The 13,141-nt window shown below is 32.9% G+C and overlaps 1 protein-coding gene across 1 annotated transcript; it reads left to right on the top strand.

The window, feature by feature from the left end:
• The first annotated feature begins 4,356 nt into the window (after positions 1–4,356).
• Positions 4,357–9,832, top strand: LOC145072141 (cycloartenol-C-24-methyltransferase-like). Its single transcript, XM_079018529.1, has 12 exons — positions 4,357–4,439; positions 5,457–5,523; positions 5,934–6,007; positions 6,081–6,221; positions 6,356–6,410; positions 7,535–7,582; positions 7,943–8,026; positions 8,133–8,249; positions 8,664–8,747; positions 9,201–9,326; positions 9,421–9,518; positions 9,660–9,832. Exons 1-12 carry the CDS (start codon positions 4,357–4,359, stop codon positions 9,709–9,711), a joined length of 1,029 nt encoding a protein of 342 aa, XP_078874655.1. The 3' UTR covers positions 9,712–9,832.
• Positions 9,833–13,141: the final 3,309 nt, after the last annotated feature.

Raw genomic sequence — 13,141 nt, 5'->3', positions numbered from 1 at the left:
GCATCAAATGTTATGTATGTATGTAAAATGTAATTTTTCCTTAGTTTATAACTATCTTAACTCGAAAATAGTTTGTATTTGACTTTCAAGTGGTAATGTCACTTTATGAAATAAATGGGAAAATGTAAGTACTATAGCATTATAAATAGTACTATTGTTGTACTGATTTTCTTAAATTTGGTTATTAAGGTATAATGTGATGGCTAGATCCCATACTAACACTTTCCCTGTCAAAAGATTCTGGGAACCAAACGCGACCTATGTAATAATTGCAAGCCGTGAACATCCACATTAAAAATTATATGATCATGTATACCCAATATAACTATCACCTTTTGTTTAGAACAATGCGTTAGTGATTCATTGGTATAATTAGATCATGTAAGTGTTCCATGCTATAGCAAATTAGTATGTTCGTTCTGTTATAGTACCTTAGTATCTTCTCTTGTTATAGTATCTTAGTATGTTCTGTTTCTTATATAGTATGTTTTGTTGTATAGTATGTAGTGTGTATGAATAGTATGTATTAGTGTATGTTCTCTCTGTCTAGTGTGTAGTATGTATTGTTTACAGTATGTATTGACTCCTGTATGAACTGACTCTTTGTATGCTTCATTGTACTAGAAGTAATGAATAATATCTTCCTACACTATACCTATTATAGTTTACTAACGTTTTATTTGAACTTGTTATTGAAAAGACTCATTTATCTACTAAGTTATGCTTGTACTTTAAAAATGGAGTTTTGTTAACTATAGAGCAACATAACTTAAAAAGAGTTTTTGAAATGTTTTGATCACTTATAAAGGACATAAGCAATCTTTTGAAAGATGTATATAACAAACATTTTACACAATTATAATTGTGTTCAACTTGTATTCCCCCCCCCCCCCCTTAAAACATTTAAAACAGTTAAAAGATTCATTACGGGGTATGAACTCACCTGATGTGGGTGATTCAGACGGGTATGAGTGTAAGGATGAGAAGTTCCTCGAATGAAGTACCGAGACACAATAAGTCCTAAATGACATATAAGGACATATATTGACATGAATATAGTGTTTATAAACAACTATATGAAAGGAAACACCTTCCGGGACTAGGAAATGCCTTGACCAAGGGTTGGAATCACATGTGATTCAACAAGGAATGTGAAATGGCACTAAAATGAGTTTACTACCATGGGTTTACGACCCAAGGGAGTTTACGGCCGTAAACTCATGGTTACTCATGTATAAGTGCAAGTTTGAAGGCTAGGGAAGCTTTAGGGACTTTTGCTCTACACTAGGATGAGAAAGACCATCTTCATTGAGGCTTTTGATGAGTTTACGGCCCAAAGGAGTTTATAGCTGTAAACTTATGACCATTTATGTTTATGAGAGTAGTTTTAAGGTCTTACAATCATCAAGGAAAGGTTCTGGGTCACTAGCTTTGCATCTTATACGGTTTAGGGCTTAACCATGCCCTAACATTGAGTTTACGGCCAAGGAAGATCTTGGGCCATAAAATCATGATGTTCTTGGGAAAATGTGTGTTTCAAGTCTCTAAGCATGATTCCTAACTGGATATGAAGTATAAGGAAGAGTACTTACTATCTAGGAGCTTGAAATGGTTGATATTGGCCAAGAACACTAGTGTGTGTTCTTGGTGTTTTTGGTGAAACTTGAAGCTCTAAGAAAAGAGTGATTTCTATGGATGCAATCATGTAAGGATACTAGATTAAGAGGTGTATCAACAAATCTAGGAAGAATACTTACATCTTTTGAAGATCTAGGAAGAAATTCTTAATGATACTTGAGAGGATTTGAAGAAATCGGCCACGAAATGAGAGAAATGACTAGAAATGACCAAATGCCTTATATATGCTCTTGAGTTTACGGCCACATGAGTTTACGGCCGTAAAATCATGGTCTTGTGGCCGTGAACTCATTTAGATGAGGTTATGGTTCGATTTGCTTCACTGTGGTTCTAGCAGGTACTTTCTAACACTTATTCCTTAAGTGTATTAGGCTTAAAACTCCTTAGAATGACCTTTAACCGGGCTGGAACTCAATACTAATGAGTTTGACACTCAGTTGAGTTGATTGACTGGACTTTAAAAATAAAATGTTTTCGGGTTGTCACAGGATCTCTCCCACCGAAGTGTTCTTCATTTCATATTGTAATATCTCTTTCTCTCATAATCATCATATTACTCATCTTATATTATTCATATTTTTGTTAATCGATAAATCACAATATCCTCTTATTGCGCACATAGTCGATCGTTCAAATGGATCATACAATCTTTAACCCTTCATACCTGAAAAAACTATATTTGAGTATCATGTGTGGATATGGTCAACCATGATTGAAGTCCGGATGATCAATTAAGATCAAAACAATAACATTCTTCATTTTTCCAATGATAGAAATTTGTATCGATAAATCTTGCAAATCGTTTCCCTTTGTTGTTCAAATTTGATGGCCTAAGTGACACTTTTATGAAAACAACATTTGAAATAAAACTCCTTCAATGGAAAGAGATAGGAAAGTGATAAAAATTGTTAAAAAGCATAACAACTTATAGACTCCAACTTCACGGACTTAAAATAATTTAGTGATCATCATTCACTAGGGTGAAACTATGGTAGTTGAAAAAAGTAATAGCATGAGAGCAACGCACGTGCCGATATACACTTGCGAAACAAATTTGTCAGATAAAGTACATTCTCGCTAATTCACGATGCAGACTTGCGAGCTTGTATTTTCCAACAAAGTTGTTTGTAAGTAATATAAAATTGTCATTTAAGTGAATAACTATTTTTTCTTCTTTTTTTTTTTTGAAATTATAACTAATCACTTAAAATAAACTTCAAATGTATAAGCCTAAGATGAAAAAATATATACTGGAAGTTAGACATGATTTTGATCGTAATGTTGCAAGAAATGGACTTGACCTCTACTCTAAGATTTAAGTGAAAAATGGTGCAAAAAATGGGATTTGGAGAGGATTTGGAGATGCCCTTAGACCTTCTTTTACATTTCAACACACGCCATTCAACAACTTCCATTCTTTATTCTAAGGTTCTTCTATATCTCTTATTATACTTGATCCATCAAAGTTTTCAATTTTTATTTGTTATTAATTTCGATTATTATGTATGTTGTTGAACCATCACATTGGTGTGGCTCGTCGGATAAAGCTTGGGGTACCTTAGGGGAGGTTTCAAATTCAAAGCGATCCCTCTCCCCTATCCTCGCAAAGTGAGGAGCCGCTGTGGGCGGATGGGAACCCATTATGACTTAAAATGGCAATTTATAATACAAAATTTGTTTTTTATGTCACTAAACTTTTAATTGCATCCATTATGGAAATTAGCTTTTTATTTTGGTTTCAAAATACCAACGGTTACGATTTTTATTGATTAAAATGATAACGAATACCAGCCCTTTCCACATCTAATTAAAAGCTTCTTGTAATTATTTTTTCAAACCACAACCGATAATCATTAGCAACGCCATAATGTTTTGTGACCTTGTTATTTTAATCGGTAAAAATTTATGTCTTTAAAGTTACGGTTTGAGAAAAATGACTAGAATAAGCTATTAGTTAGACTTGACAAAGGCAATGACGGTGTTCGCTGTCATTTTTTAACCAATAAAAATCTTAATCGATGGTATTTTAAAACCAAATGAAAAGTTAGTTTGCTTATTGGTTATAATTAAACGTTTAATGACTTAAATAACAAATTTTGGATGATTGGTTACCATTTTAAGTTATTTTTCCTTTTTTGATATTAGGATTTGTCTATAGAGTTAACATTTGCGACAATGACAAAATTAAGGATTTGTCTATAGAGTTAACATTTGCAACAATGACAAAATTAACGAAGGTGCATTGTTTGAAGTGCATAGCAATGAAGATAAATCCCACAAACTTCTCTGCTGAAGTGTGTGGAGATTTGGATAAAGCCTTGATGAACAATGAAGACAGATGGATAGAATTACAAGGGATGTTAGGGGAAAGATATCAAGAAGGGATGTATGGTTAATGGGTATCTTCTAATTTGGTATGTATCTAAATACCATTGAATATTCATACCTAAAACGTTGTATTGAATATCTTTCACACTTATGTTTTTCTATATATCTTATGACATATTTCACTCTCCCTCATTCTTGCCATTTCTCCTTGGATATTGTTTTTCACTAGTAAGATCTCTTGACTTTCGATATTGAATATCCTTCGATATTGTTTTTCACACTTATGTTTTCTATATATCTTATGATTCATATTTCACTACTTCTGATTATAACTTATAGTAATTTTGAATCTCCTGGATTGTTTGTTTTTGAATTGGAAATTAAAGCGAGATGCTGAAAGTTGGATCATTGGATCTTACATCCGGACTTAGTGGCAATATAAAAAAAGATGAAGTCCTTTTTGCTGTCGACAGGTATGTATATTAAACGTAGTAAAACTTTCTCAATATTTTAAATCAATATATTATATTACTATATTCGATCTGGAATTGATTAGTTATCTTTAGCTATCGGATAATTATTTTTCTTTTCTTTTGAAGCGAAATTCCATAATTAACGCTTCAGTTTGGTTTTCCTTTGGTTTTAATCAATGAAATAATTTTTTCTAGTTATTTTTTACTTGAAATTAAGAAACTACAATTGTTTCCCCCCTATAACGATTTGAAAAAAAAAATCGGGAAAATATTTTTCTAGTTAAAGATGGATTTTTTTAAAAAAGATTCAAAGTTTTAGCGGCAAAATCATAAACGAAAAATTCTTCAAATGGTTAGACTGAACTATAAGGATTCTTTTTGTAAAACAAATAGCCTTTCCATGGTTAAACAAAAAAATATATTACTAATAATAATAATAATATAATGGTTTTTATATAAGTTTACCCTCTTTTCATTGATACTCTCGATTTGGAGGTGGAGGAGCCCCCCCCCCCCAACTTCAAATTGACATGTATTTTAGGCTACTCAAAGGAAAAAAAATGTCAAATATATTTAATTTTATAACAAGTAGTACTGCAAATAGAACAATCATTGATGTCAATAGATATAAGACTTTATAGACTTTATGGACTTGATTGATAATTCTATAAAATCACTTTTTTTACCTATCATGTGTTTATTTAATAAAGAGTGAATCACGTAAATTTTCTATATGGTTTACCAAATATTATGTATTATGCCCCTATCGTTAATCTTTAACATCATCCAATATTGTGGTAAATATTGAGGGTGGGGACGCAATCATAATTTTTGGGAAACGATATGATCAACGATTTAGGTCATTCACTCTTTATTAAGGTTTCACTATGAAAAGAGTCGCGGATTCAAACTTATTCAAAATGATCGATCGGTTGGATGTTCATGTTGCTATCAAATATGATGTGGCATAATGATCTATATAATCTTATTATTGATAGTTTTTGTCGTTTAATGCAGATATGAAAAGTATCATGCAAGTTTTGGAGGTCTTGATGAAGAGAGGAAGGCAAACTACATGGACATGGTAAAAACTATTTTGCTTTTTTAAGGACCATTTTATCATATAGGAGTACTAGTATATCCTTCTTTGCCAAGCATTCCAGGCTTATTATGCATAAACATAAATGTATTATAACTTCTTTCAGCCTAGCTAATAATTCTTTTTTCAACATTCACATATATACTTAGAGTTCTAGTTTAATTTTTCTTGTCACAACACTAGACTTTGAAAAATATACCCATTATAACGATGTCATCTAACTACAAAATAATTTTCACTGATATAATCGAGTAGGTTATTCCAAGTACATTGTCTTAACAAAAAAAAATGAAGGTACAATAATACTTATAACATAATCAACACTATAATAACACGTGTAAAAGGGTGTTGCTATTTTTTTTTGTTGCATGTAACGCAAAATAATTTTGTTTCAGGTTAACAAATATTACGATCTTGCTACAAGCTTTTATGAGTACGGTTGGGGAGAATCATTCCATTTTGCCCCAAGGTTATAACTTATTGTTTACTTTATTTTATTTTATTAATTTTGAAAAAAAAAATTACAGTTATTCTGGTTGCAGATGGAAAGGGGAATCTCTTCGTGAGAGCATCAAGCGACATGAACACTTTCTTGCTTTACAACTTGGCTTAAAGCCTGGGCAAAAGGTTTTGGATGTAGGATGTGGAATTGGTGGACCGTTGAGAGAAATCGCTAGATTTAGGTAACCAACTTTGTACTTCTGACATGAAATGCTTTATTTATTTATTTATTTTTCTCTTCACATTCGTTTTTTTGGCATCACATACTTTATATATGTCTCATAAATAAGAAATTGAATTGTTATACTCCTCGCAGTTCCACATATGTGACAGGAATAAACAACAATGAATATCAGATAACAAGAGGAAAGGTTCGTTCTTGTTTAGTTCTATTTATCTACTTCAACTACTTCATGTGTTGTCTCTTTTTTTTTTTTTTATTTGACGGGGACAACTTAATTCATAGAGATATATAAGGGTGTTTCTTTTGAGTTAACACAAAACAGGACTCATTTTAAGTTATTAATGACATTGTGGTAAAATATCATGTTTAAGTTAAGTAATATAATTTGAATTAATATCATATATTTTTCAGAGTAGTTCATAATTTTTAATTATTTTCATTTACAATATATATTTGTAACAATTATAAAAAAAAATAGTTATTTCTTATCAACATTAGATTTCTATACATAAGTGTAAACTAGCCATTTTTTATCATTCAAACAGTTTATTCGGCCCAAAAAAAACGTTTCTTCATAAAAACACTTGATCGAGACACATATCTGTTAGGAATAAATAAGAATAAATCATGCACATAAGAATACAATATTTGACGTGGTTCGATCAATATGATATATGTCTATAGGATAGGAGGGAGTCTTACTTTTCATGATCTTGAAAAACGATAGTACATTTGAAACCCTAGCTAACAATTGTATTATATCGGAAAAGTACAAACTGTAACTCTAACTAGATTGGCCGATCCTCAACCAATCCCACACAATTATCATGTTGGTATCATGTGTCAACAAGTTTCTTTATTTTGTTCGGGTGGGTCTATATCTATTCGGGCCATAAATTCGCAAGTTAAATTTAACATCATTTATCCATACAAAAGTTAATCAGAAAATAAAAAAAACAAAAATTTTATCTAGTAATATATATATATATATATATATATATATATATATATATATATATATATATATATATATATATATATATATATATATATATATATATAAATGGTTCTTTTTTACTTGATGCAAAAGAAAAAATGATAATGATTTAATAAAGAAATTCATGGAAATGAGGGCATTCCTCTTTAAGACCTAGGTTTTTACGAAATTTCCCTTTTCCTTCCATTTTTTCTAGCGTGACGTAATTTTGTTAAATATATTTGAAGCATCACTCTCAAGACATCATGAGATATGTTGCTATAATTATTTGATTTTGATTTTTTTGCTGACATATATTTCTATTTTATCTCAAGGTACTAAACCGTGCTGCAGGAGTGGAGCAAAACTGCAATTTTGAGAAGGTAACTTTTTGTCGAGCATCAAGTGCAGTCTAGTTCATAAATTGTGTTTGGCGCAAAAGCTAGAATAATTTTAAAGCTTATTAAATTAGTTTTTGGTGAGACCACAAAAGTGGCTTATAAATTATTTTAAAAGTAAACTTTTTGATAGTTATTTGAGATAGCTTAATATTGATAACTTATAAACTAAAAAGTTAGTTTTTCAACTACCGAAAACACAACCTTAATGGCTTATAGTTTCTTATTAATTTTTTAGAGATTAGATGAGAGTTACTCATATTTTCTTATTAATGGTAAAGTTAGGATTTACTAAGGAAACCATAACTCCTTCCTTGATTTTCTCTATTAAATGATTATTTGCAGGGTGATTTCATGAAGATGCCTTTTCCTGATAACAGTTTTGATGCAGTGTATGCAATTGAAGCTACTTGTCATGCTCCAGATGCGGTATTTAAATAATTGCTCATGTTTTTTCAATAATTATAAATTTTTTCTCTCATCTACTTGTTTTCTTTTTGTCATCTTTATCAAACCTTTCATTTATGATTTAAAGGTTGGATGCTATAAAGAGATATATAGAGTCTTGAAGCCTGGTCAGTATTTTGCTGCAGATGAGTGGTGCATGACTGATGTATTTGATCCAAATAACAAAGATCACCAACAAATTAAGGTATAATGACACTCATCCCATTCGACTGATTGAATACAAATATAACAATTACAATACATAGTTAATTATTACTTAATTTATAACTACATTTATGCTATGAGAACTTGCCGAAATAGAACAAATGATAAATTTATATTGTATATCATAAAATATTCAATATCATAGTCAGAATTGTCCTCATCTTAAAGCTCTTGGTTAATGTTTTGTAATAATATATTTTGTGTAGATAAATGTTTTATCTTTATATTAAATTATTTAATATTTTATATTTAAAACCAGTTTTTTCTGTTTACCAAATTAATGTGTCTCTATTCATCAACACCAAAAGAAAGTTGATGATTTTGTAGTATAGTTGGGGTTGCTCTAAGTTACATAACTTTTGAAGGGTATTTTAATGTAACTTTATATCAACAGGCAGAAATTGAGCTTGGTGATGGCCTCCCAGACATTAGATCCACAAGACAATGTTTTGCTGCATTGAAAGAAGTCGGTTTTGAAGTGAGTTGTAACTACCTTACTTACCTCTTATATTGCATTTGGCATCCATTAGATTAGGACTAATAATGATGTTAATAGGAAAAATATTGCAATTTCTTTTTCTACCAAAAAATTTGGAATATAAACACGCTCCTTAATTTCTCATTTGTACAAAAGATGTCAATATCATCATCATCAAGAATCAATAGTCCTATAAAACTTGTCGCATTATATCATTGTCCCATGTAACAAACTCACCTTTTTGGACTTACTTTCTTAGGCACTAACTAATAACAATGATTAGGAAAGCATTTAGGTATTCTAAACAAATGGGAGATTAATATCAAATATATGTCCCACCTCCTTTTGTAGAACAATAAATTAATTTTTTTTGTCCCATTGGTATCAAACAATACAACATGTTCAGTTTTGTTTTGCATAACAAAGAATCTAATAGTTTGTGTCTTTATGGAGATTATATGGGAGAAAGATCTAGCTAAAGATTCGCCACTTCCATGGTACTTACCTCTCGATACAAGTCAATTCTCTCTTGGCAATTTTCGTGTTACACCTGTTGGACGCTTTTTTACAAGGAACATGGTAATATACATTGACATGAATTAATTTCGACTATTATTATTACATATATTCACCAAATATGTTGTATTATTGCATTATGTTTTTCTAATAATAGGTTAAGGCCTTTGAATGGATGGGGCTTGCTCCAAAAGGGAGTCAAAGGGTTCAAGCTTTTTTAGAGAAAGCTGCCGAAGGGCTTTTCGCAGGCGGAAAGTAAGATTTCATATTTTTTATCTTTAGATGCCTCATTTAAATAAGTAAAGAAGAAAGTCATTCATGTTTGTAGCATTGTTTTTACACAACAAACATAGTAGCATAGTCTTACTAACATCACATAATCTTGTGGTGTGGCAGGAAGGAGATCTTCACACCAATGTACTTCTTCTTGGCTAGAAAGCCCAAGTAGCTTATTTTGTATGTTCTTTTAAAGTGTATTATGAGTAGTAGAAATCAATTATGAATTCATTTAAAAGTCGTTCAATTATTTAAAACTTCATGCAAATTTGTTATGTGTTTCGTGTATTTCTATGGAGGTAAGACTATAATCTTTCTATGACTATGTTTTATGACAATGATGACAAGGGCATTTACGTCTTTTGTGCAAATAAGAGATCGATGGTGAGTTCTTATCGACCTTGTCTTATTTTTATGTAGGATAAAAATTATAGTTTTTGTTGTATTGATATATGTTTTAGTCTGATGCATGCCAACCGTAGTATGAGGTTATTATGGTTTATCATATAATGTCTTGTCATACATAACCTTTATACATAATGGATTATATATGAAATGTTTCCAAAGCTATTTTTGATGATAAGAATGAAATCATCATTTGTATTTTGCGCATAAGAATTCCCTAGTAATTTTTCACACAAAGGTTAATTATCAAGATGGAAAGTGTATTCTAGTGATTTAAGGAGTTTTAGCTTCACTACAGATGAGCATGTATTGTTTTGGATAAGTGTTTTTGGCTAAACCCAAACCCAAAACGCAGATGTCATTTTTTTCAGTTTCAAAACCTATATATGTTCCGTTTCAAAACCTATATGGGTTCAATTTCAACATTGGTCAGTTTGGGTTTGTGGGTTTTCGGTTTGAACTTGTGGGTTTATGGATCATGGTTTTATGTTTTTGGGTTCAATACAACTAAAAGTATGTTGCTATAGATGGCATCGTATCCAATTTTAATATAATGAAAACACTATCAACTACGCGAAGGTCGATGTACCAATTCTGGTATTCTACATTCACAAAAAAGATCAAACTGAAACATCCCAAAAATACAATCTAAAAATTTCGTTTTTAAATCATTAATAAAAATCATAATTATCAACCATTTCATTCGTAAACAAAAATCGTTATATCAAATCAGAGTATCATCTTAAAATATGATCTTTTTATCAGAGTAAACATCCCAGGCTAAAAATTCTTGGTGTGTGCCATGCAGTTATTCAGAGCTTTTCCCTCCGCTACCAGAAGTATCTAAAACCAAAACTGAAAACTGTAAACACAAAGCTTAGTGAGTTCCCCAATCTACCACATACCATACACATAATCGCATACTACAAACATTGGGCCTAGCCCGCTACATCGGGCCCCGCCCAACATCGGACGAGTCCGGCATCAGGCCCCGCCTGGCATCGAGCCCCACTCGGTATACATATCTGTTTCTACTAGGCCCCACCTGTCTCCAGGCCCCGCTCGCTATACACATACAAACAATAACATATAATAATGCTAATACATAACAAACAATCATTATACTATAACTGCTAGTCTTAAGCTCCCACCTATCTTGGGCTCCGCCTCTACTCTGCTACTAATGAGATATGGAACCCCGTCCACACTCAGTTAGTGATGAGATATGGGCCCCCGCCCACACACATCCCCCTACCAGGCACATACAAGTATCATAAAGACAACAAGTATAAATAAACATACACTACTGCCTCGGGTACCACCGGACATCGAACCGTAGTTTGGAAACATACCTATAATCCTTCCTCGGGCCTTTCCCGTCATCGAATCTAAATCCGATATACACTAACATACATAAACGGGTTGGCATTGGTGCCTTAGACCCGTTCCTAATGGAGAGAACTCACCTCACAAGCTGACAGTAGAATCATGCGAATAGCCCCTTGGTGCTAGCTGACAGATCCTTGAATTCCTGAGCACTCGACTCCCCGAGCTATCAATTAACAAACTGACACTTAGACCAAAATACCCTCCAAAAGTCAAACTAAGTCAACCCTGGTCTAAGTCAAAGCCAACGGTCAACGGTCAAAGTCAATGCTCCGAGTTGACTCAACTCGCCGAGTTGCTCCCTCAACTCGTCGAGTGCTAAAACTCCGAACACTGAAATCACGAAACAACTCATCGAGTCAGCCCCTGACTCGCCGAGTTCCCTGGTTACTCTGGGTCACGATATCAAATCTACTCGTTGAGTCGGTCCTCAGACTCGCCAAGTCCTCGCATGAACAGAAACGGGACACCTCACTTCGACTCATCGAGCCCCTTCCTGGACTCGCCGAGTCCCTCAGTCTGTTGGGCTATCTTAATGGATTAAGCCACTATTCTATAGATCCATGCTCTAAACTTCGAAGATACACTGGAAATGACCTTGGAAGGGTAAAGTTTCCAACTTTATGCGTTAATATCCTTACTTAATGGTTTTCCATGCAAACCTTAACTCTTGAGGACTTGGATCTTGGTCTACAAGCCATCCAACCCCAAACCAATGCATCCAAACATAGATCTGGACCCAATCACCTCATAACCATGCAAAGCTTCTGCTTTTTTCCTCCATACATGGCCTTGTGAGCTAAAAAGGCCAAAAGAACACTTCTTATGCTTGCATGGGGATTCCTATGGCATAAAGCTTGCACTTTTATGCCATAACAACCCTTAATGGTTCTAGATCTGAAAGCATAAGCCCTTGGGACATCCATTCCTCACATGTTAGGGTTCTTGGACCAAAACCCCCCAAAAGTGACAAAGAAGAGATCTAATTGCATGATGATCAAGGTTGAAGCTTTCTTACCAGAAAATAGAGAAGGGTGAAAAAGGTTTCTGGATCTACTAGTCTCTTCTTGTATCCCTAAGGCTTCACCGTCTTCTTCAAGCTCCAAAGCACTCGAGAATGCTCAATAATGGCTCACAAGCTCATGGAAGGCACTAGGGTTTCATTCTGGACTTGAGAGAGCATTAAGGAGTCTGAGGGAGTGTTATGATGTTCTTTAAATAGAGTACAAGGCTCGAACTTAGGGTTCCGAAACCCTAACCAACTCGCCAAATTGGTCCCCTGACTCGCTGAGTCGGCCACTTAACTCGCGACTCAGAAATTGCTCCGACTCGCTGAGTTCTTCCATGGACTCGGCGAGTTGACTTCATCATTTAGGGTTTTTCCTTTCTTTATTGCTCTTCTAGATTTCGGGTGTTACACAAACAATCAAAAATAGAAATGTGTCGATAAACTTAACATCAAATATGAAAAACACTATATACAACTATTGACACATATGCATAAATTATAAACAATAAAATACTAAGAATGAATAAAGGAGGAGGTAGATTACCAAATGTTAGGCAAGTTATCAAAAAAGATGTTGCTAGATAGTGATACAACCATTAGCATAGTTTGTTAAAGAAAATAAATATATAATGTAGTACAATGTGGCATAAAAATAAATTTAGGGTAAAAAGTATTAGTAAGGCTAAAGTATAAGTTGATGGGTTTTGAGCATTCTAACACTCCTATGGTATACATGTAACCCTAGAAACCTTGGATCTATGTTTTCTCTATTATACATGCAAATATGATTTTTCCAAGGTTC

This window comes from Lactuca serriola, chromosome 1, assembly GCF_051521515.1.
Source record: "Lactuca serriola cultivar US96UC23 chromosome 1, Lser_US96UC23_V15, whole genome shotgun sequence".
Classification (NCBI taxonomy): Eukaryota; Viridiplantae; Streptophyta; class Magnoliopsida; order Asterales; family Asteraceae; genus Lactuca; species Lactuca serriola.
The sequence above is the reverse complement of the archived record's forward strand: the minus strand, read 5'-3'. Positions and strand labels throughout refer to the sequence as shown.